The sequence below is a fragment of the Alnus glutinosa genome, chromosome 2 (assembly GCF_958979055.1).
Source record: "Alnus glutinosa chromosome 2, dhAlnGlut1.1, whole genome shotgun sequence".
NCBI classification, from domain to species: Eukaryota; Viridiplantae; Streptophyta; class Magnoliopsida; order Fagales; family Betulaceae; genus Alnus; species Alnus glutinosa.
This window is the reverse complement of record NC_084887.1, coordinates 30,607,624-30,633,336: the sequence shown is the minus strand read 5'-3', so window position 1 is coordinate 30,633,336 and position 25,713 is coordinate 30,607,624. Positions and strand designations below refer to the sequence as shown.

At 34.3% G+C, this 25,713-nt stretch overlaps 1 protein-coding gene across 1 annotated transcript; it reads left to right on the top strand.

Moving 5' to 3' along the window:
• Positions 1-8,230: 8,230 nt before the first annotated feature.
• Positions 8,231-13,912, top strand: LOC133859631 (transcription factor MYB1-like). The gene is made up of 3 exons (XM_062295100.1): positions 8,231-8,667; positions 8,804-8,933; positions 13,301-13,912. The coding sequence occupies exons 1-3, from the start codon at positions 8,550-8,552 to the stop codon at positions 13,791-13,793; spliced, it is 741 nt and encodes a 246-aa protein (XP_062151084.1). The 5' UTR covers positions 8,231-8,549; the 3' UTR covers positions 13,794-13,912.
• Positions 13,913-25,713: the final 11,801 nt, after the last annotated feature.

The following is a 25,713-nucleotide window of genomic DNA, read 5'->3' as shown; positions in this document are numbered from 1 at the left end:
AGGAGCCCAACAGAGTTCACTGGGGCGAGAAAATAGCACCGGAAACAAAAATGGGGTACACTTTTGATGATCAGGATGGTCTGAGTTGTTTGGCTGACTTCTCTTTTGACGTGAGCCTCTGGGATTTTGTTAATGCAGAACAAGAAATAATATAATGATCTAGTGGTCTTTAGCTCTTTATATATATGTTGAAATATATATGATTCATCCCTCGTATTAGAATAAGTAAATCAAGGATGGATTAGTGTTAGGATTATAGTTATAGCACCACTAATTCTATCTATATATTAATTAGGATCAAGTCTAATTCTTTTTCTATTTGTGAATCATAATTATTTAAACTATAAGAAGATTTTTACCTATAAATAAAGTCAATGTCAATAGACTTTTCCATTGTGATAACAATTAGTTTGAGTTTTTGTAAAACTACTAAAAATTCGGATTTTACCGTCATAAATCACGTAAATTAATGCCGTTAAATTAAAAAATATATGGAATGTAAAAATTTTATTGCCGTTTTCATTAAAGTGCCAATATATTTTCGGCGCAAGATAAAATGCGCTAATAAATTTAACCGTGCTTTTTGAAAAACGTTGTTAAATTTGTTGGTGTTTTGCTAAATGATGTTTGGGTAAACGACGAAATTAAGACGACGTTATATAAAGTGCTGGTATATATGCTACATATGTGTTTTAAAAAAAAATAAAAAATCATTCATTGTGGTTAAAACGATTTGCAATAAGCTACATATGGTTTACAAATGTTTTGAAGCTCTTCCGTGGTATGAAAAAAATAACAAATAGGTCACTGCACCTAGTTTTCTTCTAATTTCTTTTACATAAATTGTCAATTGCCACATCATTACCAATCAGATTACTACACGTGCCACTCATTACCAATCCTCAATTGCACTGTTTGGTTTTCTCCCCTGTTCGACCGCACTAATTAAGCTAGCTAGGGATATTCCTCACCCAAACAAAACTAATTGAACCTTCTCGATCTTTTCTCATTCATTCGTACCTCTCAAGATTAACATTAATTACCTCAAGCATTTCATTTTAGATTTTCTTATGGTATGCGTTTGTTTCACTCATCACCCATCACTCATCTCTTCCTTTTAATATGTACCTATTCATTTTTATGTTTCTGTATCAGTTTGAATAGTACGTACGTAGTATCACTATCAGTCTATCAAGCTCTTGATGATAAAGCGCACAAAAAAAAAAAAAAAAAAAAAAAAAAAAAAAAAAAATCTGATGGGCATTTAGTGATGTGTGAATAGTGACATGTTTCCATGCATGTCTCTAATCAGTTCGTTACTAATTGAGATTTAATGACGTGTCAAAGCACTACAAAAAAACATGATTTTCGCTACTTACATTTCGCCACGTGTACGGGCACTGTACACATGGCAAACTGTTGGCCACGTGTGCCCCACGTAGTGGATTTGGGTGTCACTAAATACACATTTAGCCACGTGTCACAAAATACACGCGGCTAACTGTCAGCCACGTCTAAAATACACGTGGCGAACAATTAGCCACGTGTATTTAATATACGTGGCTAAATGTATTTTTTTGACACGCATTCTTAACACACGTCTCCAACAATAATATTATTGCTTAAAAAAGAAAAGAAAAAAGAACAGATCTGTTCTTTTCTTTTTCTTTTTTTTTTGTTAGTAGCAATGCACCGACTCGGTCGCCGGCTACCTCTACCAGGTCGCGTACGGCGACGGCTCGTACACAGTCGGCGATTTCGTCACTGAGACGCTGTCGTTAGGGAACTCCGGCGCGGTGAACGACGTTGCTTTGGGTTGCGGCCACGAAGACGAAGGTCTGTTCGTCAGCGCCGGAGATCAAAGCGTCGTCGTTTTCTTACTGCCTGGTTGACTGCGACTCGAGCAAGTCCTCGACGCTCGAGTTCAACTCAGTCCCACCCGACGACTCGGTCACAACTGCGTTACTGAGAAACAGCAAAAATCGTACGTTCTACTACGTCGGACTCACCGGAATGAGCGTGGGTGGTCGGGGAGGCCGTCAGAAAGGCCGACCACGCGGTGGTTGGGGAGCTGGCCGGTGGTCCAGTACTGACGGAGAGAGAGAGAGAGAGAGAGAGAGAGAGAGAGAGAGAGAGAGAGAGAACGCGATTTTATTTGATATTTGAAATTTGAAATTTGAAAGCTACCGACCCAAATTCTGGCCACGTGGCCAACTCTCTTTTATATATATATATATATATATTATTACAAAACCTTAATAAAAATTGATAAAAACAATTGGCCACGTATAATTAATACATGTGGCTAACTGCAAATATAAATATAAGAAAAATAAAAAAAAAAATATAAATATTTTAGCCACGCGTATTAAATACGCGTACACATTTGGCCATGTTTAATAAATACACGTGGCTAATTGGTCATGTGTAATTAATACACGTGGCTAACTGCAAATATAAATATAAAAAAATATAAATATTTTTGCCACGTGTATTTAATACACGTGGCTAATTGTGCACGCTTAATAAATACACGTGGGTAATTGGCCACGTTTAATAAATACAAATGGCTAATTGGCCACGTGTAATTAATACACGTGGCTAACTGCAAATATAAATATATATATATATATATATATATATATATATATATGTGGTCACGTGTATTTAATACACGTGGCCAATTAGCCACGTGGCTACAGTAACGGTTACTGTAGCCACGTGGCTAATTACTCTTTTTTTTTTTTTTTTTTTTTTTTTTTTTTTTTTTTTTGTAGTGAAGTTGGCACGCTACCAATTAGTGGTTTGTCACTAAATTTAGTGACGTGTCAATTTTTTACGCGTCACTAAATTTAGATTTTATGTACAAAAGAAGGTTCTGAATTTTCTTTCCTTTTCCTTCATTTTCTTAGCAACCTACCAGAGGCCAAGTATCATACAAATCGAAAGTAAATGGGAAAACGAGTTGAAGAGTATACGATCACAGATAAGTTAACATTGATATTCAGTAAAACAATTTATCAAAAATATTAAGTATAACAAACCAAGAGAGATAGATGGCGATGAGATTGAAAAGGAAACTCACTGTGGATTGGTAAAATGAGCATGGACTGGAAGAGAAGAGGAAACTCACATAACAGTATGTATATGTATATGTGACAAATAGATAAAATCAATCTATGCTTGTTCTATACCTAAATAGCAGGCCCAGTTCTCTATCAAAGTTGATCACTAGAAAAGAAAAAGAAGCAAAATGTAAAGAGCAAAGGAAAAATGTGTAGAGAAGTCGAAATTACCTCATGTTGAGCTCAATGCGATGTCTAAAAGAACCTGCAAATAGAAAAAGAATTACAGAATTAAAAACAAAATGGCAAAGGGATTGGCAGAGAAAAGAAAAGAATAGAAGAAGAAAAGGGGCGGAGGAAGAAGAAAAAAAGTGTGGGGGGTGGGGGGAAAGGAAAGTAAAAAGGGGGGAAAATAAAAGAAAGAAGGAAAAGGGAGGCAGCTAGCGCACGCCTTTTTGATGAGGTTTTGTGACGTGTTAAATTTGGCACGTCACTAATAATTTAAATGTAAATTTATTTTTATTAAAATTATATTGACTTAATATTTAGTGACATACCAAATTTGATACGTCACCAATAATTTAAATTTCAAATAATTTTTTAAAAAATTGTATCAACATAATATTTAGTGACACGCCAATTTTGGCACGTCACTAATTTTGTGACGTGTCAAATTTAACACATCACTAATAATTTAACAAATTAATTTATATATATATATATATATATATATATATATATATATATATATATATATATATATATATATATATATATATATATATATATATATATATATATATATATATATATTGACTTAATATTTAGCGATGTGCCACTTTTTGACACGTTACTAATTAGTGATGTGGGCAACAAGTTGATTACTGTAGACACGTCAGTAAATGCTAACTTTTTCTTCATGCGCATGAAGTACTATGATTGATTAATTATGAGTAGGGCCAGGGAAATAATTGTAGGTTTTTTTCTCTTTTTCGGGCGCGCAATTGTTTGTTGATGCATCTTGCAAAATTATGGTTATGATAGGAGGGAGGCGTTGTCCCGTCATGCAAGTTGAAAACATGTTTGATATCTTTTCTAAGAGATAATTTCATTTTTTCTATGATAATTAATACAATTTGCTTTTGTTGAGAATAAATCCAACTTAGATCGGCCCATCCAGAGTCATGGGCTAGTCATGTCAGAATAGGCCCAAGGAGAATTGGGCAGTTGCAAAGCTAAAGCTCAAGATAAGCATGTTCCGGGAACTCGAAAGATGCACTGCGGCGTCGAAGTGCATGTACCTCAGTGCCTCGTGCAGATCGCTGGAAATATCTCATGTAGGTGATAAGGATGACAGGACAAGGAGTGACTCCCGGGTGTAGGTCTCGAGGGATTGCTTACTTGCTAAGCAAGCTCAACACTATAAATACATCTCATATTCTAAGACAATAACTCTTTTTAACACAAAAAAGATCACACTCAGTACATCTTAGCTGACTTAAGTGTCAAAGGAACTCCAGCCAACCCCCAACGTACCCTCTTCACCTTGCATGTGAAGTCTCACATTGCCTGGAAATGGGAATGTGCTTATATGTATAAACGCACCATTCTTAACACAACACGTTTTAAAGCTGTGATGGCCATGAACCTATCAGAACTTCGCAGTTAAGCGTGCTTCTACGAGAGTAGTATTGGGATAAATGATCTCATGGGAAGTCTGGTTCAGGTGAGCCAAAAGCAGACAATATCATGTAGTTAGGGGTGAGTTGTTACAAATGGTATCAGAGCCATTGCCCAGCATGGGATAGGGGGAGCGTGGACAAGTCCATGAGGGTTTCTAGCAGGCACTTGTTGGGATGCCAAGAATGGGGTGATCCATTTGGGGGTGATTGTAACGTCCCACATCGCCTGGGAATGGGGATGTGCTTATATGTATAAACACACACTTCTTGACACAACGCATTTTAAAGCCGTGATGGCCATGAACCTATCAGAACTCCGCAGTTAAGCGTGCTTCTACCAAAGTAGTACCGAGATGGGTGACATCCTGAGAAGTCTGGTTCGGGGGAGCCAAAAGTGGACAATATTGTGTCATTAAGGGTGAGTCGTTATAGTGCAGGTATTGTAGCCCCAAGGTGATGCAACCGACTGGCGAGAAGAGGGTTGTAGATCTGTGAGAAAAGCTTGAAGAACACTCGAAGGACGTGCTAATTCCCACCATATCGAAAAGTCTGTGGAAACAATTATTCGTTTCTCATGAAAAAGAAATCCGTTATGGTGGTGAACATGCATTTTGGAAGCCAAGCCAATCGGCGAAGGACATCCTTGCAGGAGCAAATTGTTAAGCACAACCCGAATCTAGGAGTTTAGAACAATCTGTAGCCTCCACCGTTCCCTCCCCTGGGGGGTGGAGACCAGGATCGCCAAAAAAGTGATCCCCCAAAGTTAAGTTACGATAGGGATGATCGAATGAGGGGATTGGGAGGAACTACCATTTCCTTTGTGGGGCCGCCTGACAACTTGAACAGGAAGGTAGCCGAGTTGGAAAGGAGGTGTGCCAACATGGCTTGGGAAATGGAAAAGAAGGACAATGGCAAAGCTGCTGCGATTGACAAACTCCTAACAGGTACCAGTACCCTGTTAACTTGATGAGTGACCAAGTACCGCCTACTTGAGAAATTCAAAGTCCCCCAAATCCAAAGCTATGTAGGGATCGAGGATCTTGTGGAACATCTGGAAAACTTCCACGTCCTTTTGGACCTCCACGGAATCCCGGATGAGGTTGCTAACAGGGGCGGAGGCATGTTATGGCATGGCCTCCTTAAAAAAAAATTTAGACCTTTTTTAAAATAATATAGTTAATCTAAAGAAGAATCTATTTTGAAAATAAAATATCTTATCAATTTAAAATTCGACACAAAATGATATAGCCATTATTTGGGTTATATATATATAGGAATGTGACTGATTAATTTGCAATAGAAGTGAAAATAAAGATTATTTGTAGTGATATGATTTTAGAATCAAGATTTTTATTTTTTTAACATTTTATTTATTGTTTTAAATTAAATTCTTTCAATTTCACAACCTCACATCCGATTATTAGTAAGATATAATAAATTAAGAATGAATAAAAGATCATCTAAAAATAATAAAAATAAATTATTTAATTTTAAAACATAAAAAAATCATAAATTAATTATCCTAGAAAATTTAAAGCATGGTAATTGATATGTATTCATTTTTATGTTTCTGTATGAATAGTACGTAGTATCACTCCCACAAGCTATCAGCCTATCAAGCTTTTGATGATAATTAAAGCATGAAGTACTGTGGTTGATTGTCTTTTTCTCTTTTTGGGGCGCGCAATTGTTTGTCGATCTATTTGTGAAGGACAAGAACGATGCATCTTTCTTGCCGGTTGCAAAATTAGGCCACACACAAGCAGACAAGATGTGCAGACCCGACTCTTTTTTTTTTTTTTCTTTTTCTTTTTTTAATTTTAAAAAAAAATTATTTTTTTAAGTCTCGTGCAGACCCGACTTGCCGTGTGTACTTTGGAGAAGTTTGAATGTTGCCATCAGCTGATGAGACGTCTTTGTTTTTTTATAATATATGAGAAATGATATGCTTTTCAAAAATTATTTTTCAAATTTATAACTTTTCAAATGAATGATGGGTTAGAATCTTATCTTATTTATTATTTTGATAAATGCATTATAGAATTGTGACATATTATTTGAATAACAAATTTAAAAGATTAATTTAAAAAAGTGTAACATTTTTCATATTATATATCTCATCAGTTTTAGCGGAGTAGTACTTAATTGGATGCATGTTTGGGTGTTTGGAAAAGCCACCACAAATGGGATTGATCATTTATTTACCAGTAGATAGCAGTTTTGATTTTATGATAGTATTTATTTGAAAGTTCTGAGTCTATGTTTATGATAAATGATATTGTTTAAAGTTGTTTAGTTGTCTTAGATAATTTTTTTATTTTTTATTTTTATTAATTTTCACTATAATATATTCCGAGAGTGAAGAAAATAATATGAGAGCATGGAAATAGCAAGGGAAAGGGTATTGGTAGTCTTTATCTTTGAGTAGTAATTGGCTATCAGTCGAGTCTTAGCTAAAGGGAAGAGTCATTGATCCAACATATTGTATGCCTGTGAACTCCTACCTTAAGTACTGGAGTATTATTCAATAAAATTCCTCTTCCGTTTCTACAATCTATATATCATTTTGGGGATAAAATCTCATTGTGGTCCCATTCAATCAAATTTCATTTAAATAAGTTGTTAGATGGATGACAACAACTATCCATCGTAATAACTCATAAAAAAAGAATCGAATCTCAAGATATCGGAATTTGAATATTTGAAATACTGCAGTTGAGATTACTTCTCAACCATCACATGAACATCAACAACGACAATGACTTAGCTACCAAAAACTTTAAAAGGGACACAATGCATCTGGTAAAAGGGGACAAAATTTTGAGTCCCCCCAAGCCTTTGGGTAGCTCCGCCTCCTGGGAGTGGGATTCAACTGGCACTCTCGATAAGCTTTTTTGTTTACTTTTATTGTTTTGCAGTAATCGGAATAAGCACCAACAAAAATATATGTCGACATTAATTGTACCAAAAACTGTTCTACCATATCACAACCCAATCTTCTACATCCGTAGAATCCTATCATAATAGTGCCTTCTTTACCATCTGATTCAGATTCAGACATCTGGCTAGTATTATAAGTTCATTAATCAACTAGCTAGGAAGAGTTTTATGGTCATTTAATTTTGCTGATTTATAACATATTTTCATTTGTGGTTAATGTGTTAGGATCTTAGTCCATGAATCCATACAATTGGTATCTGTTTCATAACTTTCATGGTTGTCCACAATAATTTAAAGGTATGGTGGGTATGGAACACTGCTATATATGGTATCACTCGGTGTGATTTGATGGTCCCTTTTTCTCATTATCATCTCTTTCGATTATTTAAGCGTCAGCTTTTTGTCATGTCCCAATCCATTGGCCAGTGAGTCTCTCAGTGTCTCTTGAATTTTTTTTTATGTTGAGCTTGGGCCCCTGTCCCGTCCTCACCCCAACCTTATCACCGTACCCTTTTTTTTTTTTATTTTTTATTTTGTTATTATTCTCTGTTAAGCAAATAAATCAAAAAGAAGTCGAACCCTAATTCGTGGTCAAGTGGGAAACACATGTGGATTTTGTGGATAGCGGGCATGCACGTAGGCGTGTCGGAATTGGGGAACCGCGCGCGCCTACTTAATTAGAAGTCGTGCATGCATGCTTCTCACAATACACTAATGGAATGATTTGTGTAACCACACGTGACGTCTAACCCCAAAGAAGAAGAAGGAGAAGAGCGCGCTCTGTATCAATTCCAACGTGCCTTTTGGTGGTACGTACTTTAGCTAGTTGGGGGTATAAGTACGTACGTTTTGCAGGCCCTCCATGGAGAGCTCTTTGGGTGTGAGAAAAGGTGCATGGACTGAAGAGGAAGATCTCCTTCTGAGGCAGTACGTTCACAAGTATGGAGAAGGAAAGTGGTACCAAATTCCTCTCAGAGCAGGTACGTACGACGTATTACAGATCGATCGAAGCGAGACATCGATCAATTCGATCGGTTGTTTTTTTCTCTCTTGAGCTTTTTAAATTAACTGATGAAAATGGAAAGTAAGTTTATATCGGTTTCTTGCAATTTGCAGGATTAAATAGATGCCGGAAAAGCTGTAGACTGAGGTGGCTGAACTACCTAAAGCCAAATATCAAGAGAGGAGGATTCACGGCGGATGAAGTTGACCTAATGATCAAGCTCCATAAGCTCCTGGGTAACAGGCAAGTATAGTTAATATAAGTACTCCAACTGATTACTCAGTAGTTAGACGTACATACAGGGTGTGTGAGAGAACGTATTCTTAACTCTTATTCATCCAAAAAAAAAAAAGTATTCTTAACTCTGCCCATATGCAAATGTAAGGGCATATATTTATATATATGAAAGCTGAGCTGTGAATGAAATATTTGCTATTAGTCAAGAAAGTTATATAAATTTTTCTTCTTTTTTATTGAATCTTGAAAATCATATTAAGTAAAATCTTTTTTTTTTCCAAACGTTCTTAATTAATGCTTGTAGTAATGCCAAGTGCATTACTTTCAACACCTCCACCTCTGCTCCTTCCTTCCTTCACGCCTTTCAACCAATTTCTTAATTACTGTCAAACTAGCTTGAAAAAATGACCTCCTTTGGAAAGCCCAACTCATTCCTTTCCTGCGAGGCCAAGAGCTTGTGGGTTTTATTAATGGCAGTCATCCCTGACCCAGCAGTCCTCCTCCCTTGATCTCTCTAGTCCCACTGCTAATTAATTAAAATTTTGTCGAAATTGGCTTATCTCTCATTGCTCATGCCTCAGCTAGCCCCTCACACTCTTTGGGATGAAGCATTCCAATCTGCCTGCAATCTGATAAATCGTTTCCCATCCTCTGTAACCACACTGATGAAGTCTCCATTTGAGCTTCTCTTCAATTGGAAGTCGACTACAATTTCTTGAAAGTTTTTAGCTGCCTCTGTTGGCCATTCATTTGCCCCTATAACACCCACAAAATTGATTTTCAGTCTCTTCCATGTGTTTTTGTTGGATACAGCAACTCCCACCATGGTTATTGTTGCCTTCATATTCCTACCGGACGAGTTTATTTCTCTTGTCATGTAGCCTTTGATGAAAGGCAAATTCCCTTTTTCTTCAACCTCAATCGGTTCATCTAACTCATCCTTTGCTGCACAAATTCTTCCCAAATACCATACAGATCTCCTCACAACAGTCATTTAATTCTCAGCGTCACTTGTCCATTAACAATTCTGACACCCACGGGCATTCCTCTTCCGAACCACCTGTGTTTGAGGATTTGTCCCACATACCATCTACCATGGAACCATCTGACCAACCTTCCTTTCCCACTCCTATTCAACCCAAGGACTACCCACATTTTTTAACGTACGCAATGGACCCTCTCCAGTAATTTCCATTTTTCCATTTTGGATGCATTACCCCGCGTACCTAATATATATATATATATATATATATATGTGCGTGGAGTCAGAAATCTTTTGGTGGCATTATTCCCACGTACCTAATGGCCTCAAATTTATATATATATATATATATATATATCTGCGGGCGTGTAAAATAAAAACATATAAATCTTAATCTCAACTTCATATTTAGTCATAAGTCATATTTGTATATAAAAATTACATGTCTATAAAATTATATTTAAAAATAACATTTCTTCTAAATACAAGTGTTGTACTTCGCTATATATAGACATGTACAAAAAAAACTTTGTATCTTCTTTGAATTGTGCTGATGATCTTTTAGATCCACCATCATTTCTACAGTGAAATCTTTATCAATTTCTTTTTCAATATAAACTAGTAAATGATCCGCTAAAAATGATTCTACCACGTAATCTAATTTTTACTAGTAGAGTAAATTTTTTGAAGGGGTTAGAATTTTATTTTCGTCGATGTCATCATATGATTAACCCTTAAAAAATAATTTTTTTTTAAGGGTTTTGAAAATTTTTAGGGGGCCATGAACCCCACCCTCTAAGGTGCCTCCGCCACCCATGCACCATCCCGTGCCCTTGTTGCCCAAATTTCTACACATGACGTTGAGCCCGCCTCTGTTTCCACGGCCATTACGTCAAGCCATGAATGTAGTATTTCAAGGGTCAAAATGGGAGTATTTTTGGAACAATTTGGTCAATTTGGTCACATTAATTGCAAGGCCCGTAACCACTTTTTCATTCATATTATTATTATTTTCTTTTATTTTTCACACTTCAAACACTTTTTTCTTTTTCTTAGCCCGAGTGTGTATCTTGGTGTGTTTAGAATTATAAATTACACTAGTCACGTAGTATAGTTTTTAAGCAATCGAATATGTCTTTATTGTTATTAATTTTAATTAAGAACAAAAGACCAGGAAATTATTTAACTTAAATCCTTTGGAAACGGAAAAAGGTAGTATAAATTATATTAAGAGTATTATTAGAGTTCCTTCTAGTGTTATTTTGGTGTCCATCTGGAATAATATAAGTGTAATTAAAAAAATTACATCTATGTCTTTCTAGATGACATTGATGTAATTTTTTAATTTTTTAATTACATTTATATCCTTCTAGACGAACACCAGAAGAATATTAGAAGGAGTTTTAGCATTCCTCTTATGTTAATTGTTCTATCACTATATAAGCAAAAATATATATATATAAAAAAAAAAGGGGCATTGCTCTTGGTTTCTTCCTTGAATAATTACTAGATAAAAGAGGGGTGCTACACATGCACCCCTCATCCCCCTCTCATCCTCCATTTTCATTAAAATCAATTTATTTAATGAAAAGGGGATGAAGGGGGTATGAATGATGTTTCTTAGCATTTCCCTTAAACTTAGCCCATTTACTATTACTGTACCCCTCTCTCTTCTAATTGGGCAGGGACAACTTTTATCAAACATTGATATGACCTCACAGAAAAATTTCAATTTTTGTTTTCAAAACACAACACTTTAAACATGTTTGATAATTAATTTGTTTTAAAACTAATTTTAAAAGTAAAAAGACAGGAACAATTATCAGATATATGTAGTTTTTTTTTTTCTAAAAAAAAAAAGGAAATTAGTATTAGATCTTGTCTAACTGATGTAGGGTGGGTTTCAATTAGACTTGCTTCAATACAAATGTCATATCTTTGAGTTTTTGACATCAGATGGGGGAAGTTTAGTGGCGTTGGAAAGATAATTCAAAGGCTTACAAATTAAGCCATGTTTCATGAAGTTTTGCTAATTTCAATATTTACTAAATCAAAATGGGATGCAAAAAGAAAACTGAAAAGTTGGACAGAAGTTGGCATTCCAAGTTTAGTTTGAATTGAACTTGGGAAGAGATGCTTCAAAGAATATCCAGTAGCTAGAGTTGCAAGTTCAGTTCAAACTGAACTTGGGACAAGTTGAGATTTTTTACCAGTTCGAACTAGTTGTGACAGTTTTTGTTAACCGACTTATTTAAGTATTCTACTAGGTTTTTGGGTTTTGTTACTATAAATACATATTATGTATAATCTAAAAACGCAGTTTTGATTGATTATCATTAAATAAAAGAAAAAAAAAAATCTATAAGCGTGCTTTTTCTTTTTTATACTTTTTGGAAAATAGTTATTAAACCACGAACTTTTCAAAAATAAAATACAATACACTCTTCAGAAAATATTCTATACTTTTTTTATATAAATATTTTTACGTGGGAAAGTAATCTTTAATTGTAATTACTTACAAAAAAATAAAATAAATATTTAAAATAAATAAAGAGGTGGTCACATGTCCACCGGCAAGAAAGGAGTGGTGTAAATGCCTTGCCACCTCTATTTTGGTCACGGCAAAATCTCTTTTCAAATTAAAGAGAAAAAAAAAAAAAAAGAAAAAAGAAAAAAAAAACATTTTTTTGAAAAACAATTATATATTAAATCAATTAAACATACACTTGCTTTTTAGAAACACTGTTAACTGTTTCAATCCACCGGACAAATTTTTCTTTTGTGGACCTCGATCATGACAACTTTTTGTCAACTTCAACCCCCAAAAAAATAAAATAAAAAAGTCTCAATTTTTCAGTTTTTGAGAAAAACTTTTCAAAACTTAAAATCAAAAACACTTTTTGCAAACCCTTAGCTCGATGGGACTTAATTACCTCGTGAATCACCCTACACCTTTCTTTTTGAATTGAGTAGGAACAACTTCTGTTAAATAAGAATGGGGATATTGGTAAGTAGTTGTGTTGTAGAATAAAAAGTGATCTGATATAAAATTTGAAAATATTTTATAGAAAAGTGAAAAAAATTTGTTTTGTAGTGAATTTTTTTATTTAAATAATAATAAAATATAATTGATGTGATATAAAAAGTATAAAAAAATTAAAATGTTTTTAATTTGATATTTTTAAAAAAAGTGAAAAGAAATAAAAGGAGAATAACAATAGGTTGCCGATCTAGCTCACTCTTTCCTTGAACTTATTCTGATTACGTCGCATTTAATTTTGTTAATAACAACAAACGGAGTCCTACCCTTCTATTATAAACAGGTTTAATATATAGTTTAGTGCATACTTATTGAACATTTTGTTGATATTTATATATTCTGTTTGTGTAGATGGGCACTCATTGCTGGTAGGCTTCCCGGAAGAACGGCTAATGACGTGAAGAACTATTGGAATACACACCTCCAAAAGAAGGAAATTTCTCGCAACAAAGACGCGAAAGAAAAAGCACAAGATATTGTGAAAGTGAAAGTGATAAAACCTCGACCTAGGACCTTCACCAAAAATTTCACTTGGTTAAGTGGGAAACCTACAACGACTGCAGAAAGTTTTGAACCAGAGGACAATGGGATCAGCATATCTCCAGCAATAATGGGGTCGGAGAGTAGGATTAAATGGTGGGAAAGCTTGTTAGATGACAAAGAAGATGATGAAAGAGCCACATGCAACACGAGTGCGTTAGATAAAGAGCCCAGCAGAGATCTTTGGGCCGAGAAAATAGCACCAGAGGCAAAAGGTGGGGATACTTTTGATGTTGGCGATCCGAGTTGTTTGGCTGACTTTTCTTTTGACATGAGCCTGTGGGAATTTCTGAATGCTGACTAAGAGAATATGGTCTAATGGTCAATAGCTTTTTCTGTGTTTCTATTGTTCTTAAGTACGTACGCAACATATGTAATGATTCTAGTCAATTATATTTAATTTGCAGAAGCAATTGCGCTCCAGCATTTGCTCGTGTGAACAGTGCTCGGGTTTGGGATAAGCAAGTTTTTCAAATCTTTAGAGGAAAAATGCCTCAAAATAAAATGTGATAGAGCATCTACGACTGCGTTACTTATTCCCAAAAAAAAAAAAATATAGAACTACGAGGGTACGTAAATAAATGGGTAACTTTTCAAATTATCATCCTTTGTTAACTTTTACATATTGACTTATTTCGATGCATGATCAAAACAAAAATTTAAGATTGTAAATTTTTTATCACTTCAATGTTTTGGTGTAAAAAGTTAGGTTTAGGAATACGAAGTTTTGACTGCCATAAGTAAGACCGTCCGATACCAGTCTTAACGGGATGCGTGATAAATGATTTCAAGAGGCTGAAAATAATTGAATTGCAAAGAGAAATTTTTTTGAATGATTTACATGCACAGAGAGCTACATGGACCATGGTAAAACTAGGCAACAAAAAGAAGTCGAACCATAATTCGTGGTGAACTGTGAAACACACGTGGATTTTGTGGATACCGGGCATGCACGTAGGCGTGTCGGAATTGGGGAAGCGCGCCTACTTAAGAAGTCGTGCGTGCATGCATGCTTTCTCGAGTCACAATACTAAGAGTTCGTCTATCCAGCTCCCTCCCATCCCACTTTCATCCGACTTTCATAATCACGTGGCACTTTTTTTTTTTTACTTTTCTTTTTTAAAAAATAATCAGTTCAGCTTCTAAAATACGAATTCCGAACCCCTCCACTTTTCTTACTTTTTGTTCCAAAATTTTCAAAATCTCCCTCCCCACCCAAAATCCTCCGCCCACCGCCGCCCCCCACCACCTACAGCCAAAGCCGCCCACCGCCGACCAAGAGACCTCTCTCTCTCTCTCTCTCTCCGACTTGTTCGTTCTTGAAAGTTTTTTTTTGTTTTTTGGTTTTTTTCTTTGAATCACAACCACTAGAGAAACGGAGGCGTGGTCGGAGCTAAAAGAAGCTGAAGACATGGCCACCACAACAAAGTTGGTGTTGGTAGCTCTTTTCTAGGGTCCTGATTTTGTTCGGAACCCTAGCTATCATTCAGGTACTTCCACCGTTTTATCTAAATTTTTCAGGATAATGAAACTAAAGCTGTATTTTTTTTTCTCACGATGCCGGAGTCTCATCTAAGGAAAGTGTTATCAGAAGTCAGCCCCACGAGGTTTGGAGGCTATCTTTTTGCTGTTCAAACAAACAGTTATGAATTATTTTTTCCTGTCTTGTGTTTTTTTTTTTTTTTTGGGTGGTTAAAAATATCTATTTGGTTTGAGTATGTGAACCAGAAAAACAAGTTGGAGGAGGATCTGGAGGAAGTGACCAACAAAGTTTTCTTCGATATTAAAATTGGTGGAAAAAAAAGGGTATGGCCTTTGTGGGTCTGTGTTTGACCATTTGTTGTGCTTTGTTTATTACCACAGAATTGGAATTTGAAATCGTTTTCACTTGTGCACAAATAAATGTATAAGCCAGTAAGCCTTTACTGTTTTGTCCCGCGGGATGATTCTTTTTTATATGGGATGGACTTGATACTGTGCAATATCTCTATTCTGCAAATATGATGCCGTTTTATGTCGTCAGATTTGATTCTTTGGTGAAGTGCAAATGGTTATTGCATTGCACTACAAAAATGTATGCACTTTGACACGTGCATTTTGACACGTGTACAGTGCTGTACACGTGTCAAACATTTAGACACGTGCACTTTGACACGCGTAAGACGCGTGTCAAATGTGCACGACATTAAGTGTACAAGTTGACACGTGTATCTCAATACACGTGTCAAAGTGTTTTGACACGTGTATCTCAATACACGTGTCAAACCGTTTGACACGAGTATTTTAAATACACGTGTCAAAACACTTTGACACGTGTATTGAGATACACGTGTCAAATTTGACACGTGTATCTCAATACACGTGTCAACTTGTTTTGACACGTGTATTTAGATACACGTGTCAAATTGGTTATATTTTTTTAAAAAAAATCCAAATCGAATTTTTCATTTAAATAAAATTTTAATTTAATTATTTAATTGTATTTTTAAATTAAATTAAAAATACGATTAATTAATTAAATTAAAAATTTAATTAAATAAAAAACCCAATTTGGATTTTTTTTCTTCAATTTAGTTTTGGTATTGGTTATTTAAAATTATTTGGTATAATAATTTTAATAGTTATTTCAAATTTTATTATTTCCGACCACAAATAACAAAATATTGATTTTACAGAAAAACTACACAAAATAATATTACACAAATCATAAGTTAATAACGTATTCGTTAACTAAGCAAATATTTACACATAAAAATTAATTACACAAAATATCTACAAATCTGAAGGGCGTCCCTGCGAATGAGGAGGTACCGTCCCAGGCGTGTTATCGCCAACCGGCGATTGCTGCGCAAGGAATGGTGTAGCGGGCGAAGGTGTAGCGACAATGGAATGCTGGGTCAGCCGTCGTCCAACAGGCGACAACGTACCAACCGTTGTCGAATTACCTGCAAATCATATAGACAATTAAAGTATATAATATTACTTGCAAAATTAAAGGGGTAATTAAAACAAATTGAAATTAATTTTTTCCTACACACAGTATAAATCATACCTGCAGATGCACTACTAACAGACGACGTACTACCTACGTGTGCAGGTGAAGGCGTACCAAGACATGGTGCTGATGCTCCCATGGAGGACATGAAGACCTCAACCTGTTGCAGGCGCTGCTCCAACAGGTCATTCCTCGCTCGCTCAGCCTGTAGCTCCGCTTGCATCTCTTCCATCTTCCGAGTGTTTTCGGCCCAATCCCGAGACGTGCCCTGAGATGGTCCCCCTTGTGACCGAGGCCTATATGAGAAACATGTCCCCCGAACAGGTGTGACGTTCGGCCCAACCTGCCGAACCCTCCCTGCATACTCAGGCCTCCCAACCGCCTGTTCGTAAGCGTCGTTCGGTGCCCAACGCACCGTGTCTGCGGAGACGCTTTGCGTGGCGGCTGGATTACTGGATAAACTCTGCGTCATCCTCTCCTGTACGTCGTCAACATGAACAAGTCATATATTGAATAATGACAAATTACACATAATTTTAAAAATAATAGTAAATTAAATCAGTAGCATACGCATAGGACCCGTGTACGTTCGTTCACGTGAGTGCCGTCCTTCCTCGTGTGGGTCTTCACGAACGACACGGCGCGAGTGGGGGGCGTGCCAGATGTACATGTCTGTCGTCATGCAGTTGACATATATAAGAAACAGATAGCGATAAAAATAGTATAAATAAAAATAAAAACAATTATCAACAAATATATAACATAAACATATATATTTTCATACCTCCTCGTGACTAAATCTGGCATAACTTTTAGATCCCGTACAATGAGGAAGGTCATTCTGCTCGCGCAGCCTCTTCATCCGTTCAGAGGTTGCCTACGCATTTAACATGAAAATAAAAATGTAAGCATTGACACACTTAAATTAAAACTAAAATTAAATAAACTGTTATTAAAAAACCACAACATTTTCTTGGCCTACATACGATTTTTTGCTCACGGCACCAATCTCTCAGCAGGAACTCTACATCTTCTGCGTCATAGTTGCCAAAAAAATTGTCCGGCATTCTCGCACGGATAATCTCGGGCGTGTCACCGTCTCTAATACGTAGTTTGGTTTTGAACCTCGACTTCCACGAGCGGTGCTTACGGCCAATATCACATAAAGCCTCCTGTTGTGCCCTGCGCGCGTCTACTGATACAGGTACATAGAACTCCTCCTGCACATTCAACACATTTTTGTTTTTTTCCTTTTCTAAAGGGTTTAGGGTTAGGGTTTGTAAGGGTTTAGGGTTTAGGGTTTAGGGTTAGGGTTTGTTAGGGTTTAGGAGGGTTTAGGTTTTTTTTTTTTTTTTTTAGGGTTTAGGGTTAGGGTTTAGGGTTTAGGGTTAGGGTTAGGGTATAAATTTAGAAAGTGTAAGATTTTTTTTTTTTAAAGGGTTTAGGGTTAGGGTTTGTTAGGGTTTATGGTTAGGCTTTTTTTTTTTTTAAAAAAAAAAGTGTAGGATTTTGTTTTTTTTTTTTTTTTTTTTTCTTTTCTTAAGGGTTTAGGGTTAGGGTTTGTTAGGGTTTAGGAGGGTTTAGGTTATTTTTTTTTTTTTAGGGTTTAGGGTTAGGGTTTGTTAGGGTTAGGGTTTAGGGTTAGGGTTAGGGTATAAATTTAGAAAGTGTAGGATTTTTTTTTTTTTTAAAGGGTTTAGGGTTAGGGTTTGTTAGGGTTAGGGTTTAGGGTTAGGGTTAGGTTATAAATTTAGAAAGTGTAGGATTTTTTTTTTTTTTAAAGGGTTTAGGGTTAGGGTTTGTTAGGGTTTAGGGTTAGGGTTTGTTAGGGTTAGGGTATAAATTTAGAAAGTGTAGGATTTTTTTTTATTATTTAAAGGGTTTAGGGTTAGGGTATAAATTTAGAAAGTGTAGGATTTTTTTTTTTTTTAAAGGGTTTAGGGTTAGGGTTTGTTAGGGTTAGGGTTTAGGGTTAGGGTTAGGTTATAAATTTAGAAAGTGTAGGATTTTTTTTTTTTTTTTAAAGGGTTTAGGGTTAGGGTTTGTTAGGGTTTAGGGTTAGGGTTTGTTAGGGTTAGGGTTTAGGGTTAGGGTTAGGTTATAAATTTAGAAAGTGTAGGATTTTTTTTTTTTTTTTAAAGGGTTTAGGGTTAGGGTTTGTTAGGGTTTAGGGTTAGGGTTTGTTAGGGTTAGGGTATAAATTTAGAAAGTGTAGGATTTTTTTTTATTATTTAAAGGGTTTAGGGTTAGGGTATAAATTTAGAAAGTGTAGGATTTTTTTTTTTTTTAAAGGGTTTAGGGTTAGGGTTTGTTAGGGTTTAGGGTTAGGGTTTGTTAGGGTTAGGGTATAAATTTAGAAAGTGTAGGATTTTTTTTTTTATTTTTTAAAGGGTTTAGGGTTAGGGTTAGGTTATAAATTTAGAAAGTGTAGGATTTTTTTTTTTTTTTAAAGGGTTTAGGGTTAGGGTTTGTTAGGGTTTAGGGTTAGGGTTTGTTAGGGTTAGGGTTTAGGGTTAGGGTTAGGTTATAAATTTAGAAAGTGTAGGATTTTTTTTTTTTTAAAGGGTTTAGGGTTAGGGTTTGTTAGGGTTAGGGTATAAATTTAGAAAGTGTAGGATTTTTTTTTATTTTTTAAAGGGTTTAGGGTTAGGGTATAAATTTAGAAAGTGTAGGATTTTTTTTTTTTTTTCAAAGGGTTTAGGGTTAGGGTTTGTTAGGGTTTAGGGTTAGGGTTTGTTAGGGTTAGGGTTTAGGGTTAGGGTTAGGGTATAAATTTAGAAAGTGTAGGATTTTTTTTTTTTAAAGGGTTTAGGGTTAGGGTTTGTTAGGGTTTAGGGTTAGGGTTTGTTAGGGTTAGGGTTTAGGGTTAGGGTTAGGGTATAAATTTAGAAAGTGTAGGATTTTTTTTTTTTTTTAAAGGGTTTAGGGTTAGGGTTTGTTAGGGTTTAGGGTTAGGGTTTGTTAGGGTTAGGGTATAAATTTAGAAAGTGTAGGATTTTTTTTTTATTTTTTAAAGGGTTTAGGGTTAGGGTATAAATTTAGAAAGTGTAGGATTTTTTTTTTTTTTTTTAAAGGGTTTAGGGTTAGGGTTTGTTAGGGTTAGGGTATAAATTTAGAAAGTGTAGGATTTTTTTTTTTTTTAAAGGGTTTAGGGTTAGGGTTTGTTAGGGTTTAGGGTTAGGGTTTGTTAGGGTTAGGGTTTAGGGTTAGGGTTAGGGTATAAATTTAGAAAGTGTAGGATTTTTTTTTTTTTAAAGGGTTTAGGGTTAGGGTTTGTTAGGGTTAGGGTATAAATTTAGAAAGTGTAGGATTTTTTTTTATTTTTTAAAGGGTTTAGGGTTAGGGTATAAATTTAGAAAGTGTAGGATTTTTTTTTTTTTAAAGGGTTTAGGGTTAGGGTTTGTTAGGGTTTAGGGTATAAATTTAGAAAGTGTAGGATTTTTTTTTTTTTGTTAGGGTTTAGGATTTAGGGTTCGTTATGGTTTAAGGTTAGGGTTTGGTTATAGAAAATGTAGGAATTTTTTTTTTTTTTTTAAAGGATCTAGGATTAGGGTTTAGGGTTTAGGGTTTTAGTTTCTTAGGGTTTAGGGTTTAAGGTTAGGATTTTTGTTTTTAGTGTTAGGAATTTTTTTTTTAGAAAGTGTAGGAAATTTTCTTTTTAAGGGTTTAAGGTTAGGATTTTTGTTTTTAGTGTTAGGGTTTCTTTTTTTAGAAAGTGTAGGATAATTTTTTTTTTTAGGGTTTAGGGTTTAGGGTTTAAGGATAGGACTTTTGTTTTTAGTGTTAGGGTTTCTTTTTTTAGAAAGTGTAGGATATTTTTTTTTAGGCTTTAGGGTTTAGGGTTTGTTAGGGTTTAGGGTTTAGGGTTTAAGGTTTAGGGTTAGGGTTTTTAAGGTTTCAAAGTGTAGGAATTTTTTTTTTAGGGTTTACGATTTAGGGTTTGGAGTTTAGGGTAAGGGTTTTTTTTAAGAACGTGTAGGATTCAAAGTTTATTTAAGGGTTTATTATTGTGTTGGTTTTATGGTTATGATTTGAAGATATAAAGTTTAGGGTTGGAGTTTAAGTATTTCTTAAAAAGTAGACGGTCAATTTTAATTTTTTTTTTTTTTATTCAAACCCATTTTATTTGTTGTTCCCATTTATTATTTTCAAAAGTGTCATCGTTGGTTTATAACGTTAAACTAATATCGGACATTGTTTGATTTTGTTTGACTAACAAAAAAACATTGTAATCCATAATAACACATTCAAAATATATATATATATATATATATATATATATAACCTCTCAAATAAAAAATTAGGACAGGAAAAATTAAAAACATAAAAAACACAACATGGCAAAAAAGAACATGGCTTTCAAAAAAATAAAAATACATATAACACTAAATGACACAAAAATACAAACGCCTACACAATTTCTAAATATCAAATGTGTACTAACACAAAAATACATGCAGCATTGTTAAAAAAAAAAACACAAACTATAGCAAAAATGAAATACCTACTCCAAGAAAACCCCCCCCAAAAAAAAAAAAAAAAACAGTAATTTAAGCTTACACTGATTCAGCAAAATTGAAAAAATAAAATATAACACAGTCCAAAAATTATTACAATTATCAATCAAGAACAAATGTCCAAATTATTACAATAAAAATTATTACAATATATATTCAATCAGTATTTCATTTACATGTTGAAAAAAAAAATGAAATACAAATTTAAGGGGAAATTACTCACTGTCGACGGTAGGTTGTGGATTTAGGGCTCCTTCTTTATATATATACCTGCATATTCGGATATACATTATGGAGAAAGGAAAAAAAAGTTAGCAAATGTATATATATATATAACACTAAATTTATCTGCAATATATATTAAGAGCACCGGCGACTGAACAGAGAGAGAGAGAGAGAGAGCCACTGACCGGACCGGAGGAAAGGGAACCGACGGCCTAGCCAACCCCTGCCAGAGGGACGTCCCAGTAGAGAGAGAAAGAGAGAGAAAGAGAGAGAGAGAGAGAGAGAGAGAGAGAGAGAGAGAGAGAGAGAGAGAGAGAGAGCGAGAGAGCTAGAGGGAATCGGTGAGAGAGAGACAGTCGGTGAGAGGGAGACGTGACGACGCCGAAGCTCACCACACCGGCCTGCTGAGCTCGCCGGAGAGACAGAGGGAGAGAGAGAAGAAATGAGAGAGAGAGAGAGCGAGAGAGAAGAAATGGGTAGCTTCCTCTGGAAGCTACCCATTTCTTATATATAAATATAAGTATATAATTTATATAATATAATATATATTTATATTATTAATTAGTTTTACGTATATAATATATAATGTTTGGCCAGGTGGCGCGCGGGAGAATTCCCGCGCGGCATCCGGCCAAACAGTTGGAGACGTGTTTATAAATACACGTCTCCACATGCTATATATATTTAATATTTAATATATATATATATATATATATATATATATATATATATATATATATATATATATATATATATATAATATCTATTTTATATAAACCCATGCAACCCTAAGTTCATGCAATGCATGTACTGCATGTACATGCACTGCATGAACTCATGTTAATTATTATTTTTTTTTTTTGGGTCTACATATATGCTTCACAAAGTTGGTTTAATTATGCATATAGTACAATATGTCAATTTAGGGTTAGGGTTTACGTACTTATAAGTACACCATATATATATATATATATATATAACTCATCATATAAACCCTAATCATAAGTGTATGTATTTTGTATAGCAAACAACGATAACCCTAACTGTATGTACTATATATAGCAAAAAACCCTAACCCTAAAATACACGTCCCCCATAGTAGAAATTGTATTTAATTTAAAAAGTAATAAATATATCTATATATATAATAAAAAATAATTATATATAGAAATAAATATATTATTTAAAAAATAATAATTTAATGGTCCAAAAAATTAAACTATAACCCTAAGTGTATATACTATATATAGCTATAAACTATAACCTTAAGGGTACGTACTATACTAAAACCTAAAACCATAAAAAATAAAAACTAAAACCTAACCATAAAATTAAACTCTAACCCTAAGTGCTAGACTATATATAGCTATAAACTCTAATCATGAGGGTACGTACTATATCTAGTCATAAACCCTAACCCTAATCCTCTATCCAAAAGTATATAGCTATAAAACTAAACCCTAAGTAAATGTACTATAACTATAACTATAACTATATATATATATATCGGAACAATCTAATTTTGAACTGCTCATGATTTAACATATATATATATATACTTAAAAGTGTACAATAATGACACGTGAAAAATATATTGACATTATTATTCATTAAACGTAAAATCAATAAACTTATAACACATAGCCTTAAGTGTATATATTATATATACCTATAAACCCTAAAACCCAAACCCTAAGTGTATATACTATATATATCGATAAACCATAATCCTAAGTATATATACTATATATAGGTATAAACCCTAGCCCTAAGTGTATATACTATATGCTATAAACCCTAACCCTAAGGGTATGTACTATATATAGCCATAAATTTACGAGGGACTAAACTATAAGTATTTAATTCATTATGTAGCGCAGAACTCTAAAAATAATTGCATTTACTATATATAGACATAAATAAAAAGGTTACTGTATATAGTTTCTAAACCGTTTACATGCATGCATATCTATATATATAGTATTAATTATAGGTTTTTTAACTTTGTTATGTTTAATTTTTTTTTTTTTTGGTTTCTAAACGTAGATGGTGTACAAAACTAAACCCTAATTTAAACTATTTAGTTTAATTATATATTTAGCACCAAATTTGTTTAATTATGCATATAGTACAATATGTAAATTAGGTTAGGGTTTACGTGCTTAATAGTATACTATATATATATAAATAAGGAACCTAAAAAGTATAAATTCCAACCAACAAATTTACATATAGCATATAGTACAATATGTAAATTAGGTTAGGGTAATCTACACCGTATTTTTGGATTAGATTTGTATGATTAATAATGTAAGGAGTTTTTTTTTTTGATTTTTTTTTTTAAATAATTAATACAACACAGAATTTTTTTTTTAATATATATTTGGCGAATTAATAAATTTTTGACACGTGTATTAATACACGTGTCCATTTGGACACGCATATGGAATACACGTGTCCAATTGGACGCGTGTCTATATACACGCGTCCAAAATGGACACGTGTATTCCATATGCGTGTCCAAATGGACACGTGTATTAATACACGTGTCCATTTGGACACGTATATGAAATACACATGTCCAAATGGACACGTGTATTTCATATGCGTGTCCAAATGGACACGTGTATGTCATACACGTGTCCATTTTGGACGGCTTCACAATTTGACACGTGTCTAAAATGACACGTGTCAATTTGGACGCGTGTCTACAGTAACGGGTACTGTAGACACGCGTCAAAATGAAGGTGTTTTTGTAGTGTTGGTTGGAGGGTTTTGTTTTCTTGAAAGAAAAAAAAACTTGTATTCGCAAAAGATATCCACCATGAAAATCGCAAATTGGATATACTAATGACTTCTGCATATGAAATGACATTGAAAGTGGTTTGTGATGCCTTTGAGGAGACTCTGTTACAGCATTGCTGTTTTTCTTTTCTTTTTTTTTTGTGTGTGTGTATAAGTGAAAGCTAATTTTGTATTTATTTGTTCACGAAAGTCGGACGAGAGTGGTGTTTTTGTAGTTTGTCTATGTAGAGTTTTTTGTTTAGTTATACATTTCTTTTTATTATTGCTCTTACACATTTCTTTTCACATCATTTTCAATTTTTTATGGTTACTAGAGATCTTTGTGTGCTTAAGCATTTTTAATACTCATCTAAGAAGCTATTAAAAATTTTAAAAATGTCTCATTGCATGTCTGTTGCTTGCAGGATGCTTGTGGAGTGCTTCAATCAATGGGATAGCCATGACATCTGGATTAGATGAAACATTAGAGTTATTACCAGATAATATAGAGATGAATGCCCATCTTTTCTCCTTGCAGTCATATGGGTTACATTCAACATCTTGAGTTTCACTGCTTCTGATGTGTTTATGTGAGCTGATAACATGGCATTGGCTATTTTGAATTGCGCCCAAGAATCAGAATTCAGAAGGCACCAATGAGGTTGATGCACCACAGTCTATATGGACTTCCTATATGCATGTACCTTCGTTGAAGATGATTTTCTGTTTTAACGTTTTTTGTGTTAATGTATTGTGTTTTGGAAGTTATTGGAGTTAATACTCAAGTATTGGAGTTAATTTGTTGTGTAATGGGAGTGGATGTATAACGGAATTTGATTTTTAGTGTTTTACCTTTGTGTAAAAGTGTAAAGAAAATATGCAGTGTAATGTCTCTTATCTTTGTGCACTAATCTGTAAAAGAACACTACAAAAAAACATGTAATTAGCCACGTGGCTACAGTAGCTGTTACTGTAGCCACGTGGCCAATTAGCCACGTGTAATAAATAAACGTGGCTTGATGACAGTTAGTCACGTGTATTAATTACACGTGGCTAATTGGCCACGTGTAATTAATACGCGTGGCTAAAATATTTATATTTTTTTTTATAATTTTTTATATTTATATTTGTAATTGGCAACATGTATTAATATGCGTGACCAAGTAGCAACGTGTATTTATTACACGTGGCCAATTGGCCACGTGTAATAAATACGCGTGGCTAAAATATTTATTTATTTTTTTTTAATTTTTTATATTTATATTTGCAATTGGCCACGTATATTAATTACACGTGGTCAATTAGCCACGTGTAATAAATACGCTTGGCTAAAATATTTATATTTTTTTATAATTTTTTATATTTATATTTGCAATTGGCCACGTGTATTAAATACACGTGGCCAACTGTTTTTGAAAATATATTTAAAATATAAATATAAAATAAATATATATAATAAAAATATATTTAAAATGTAAATAAAAAAGAATTCGGCCACGTGGCTTTAGACCACGTGGCCAAAATTGGTGCAGGTAGGTGCGTGGGAGTTGTCACGCGCGCCTACCTGCACCAGTTTTGAAATATATCATATATATATATATATTCTCTCGCTCTCAATTCTCTCTCTCTCAGTGTTCTCTCTCTCTCCCTCTCGCTCGCTCTCTCTCCCTCCCTCTCGCTCGCTCTCTCTCTCTCTCTCTCTC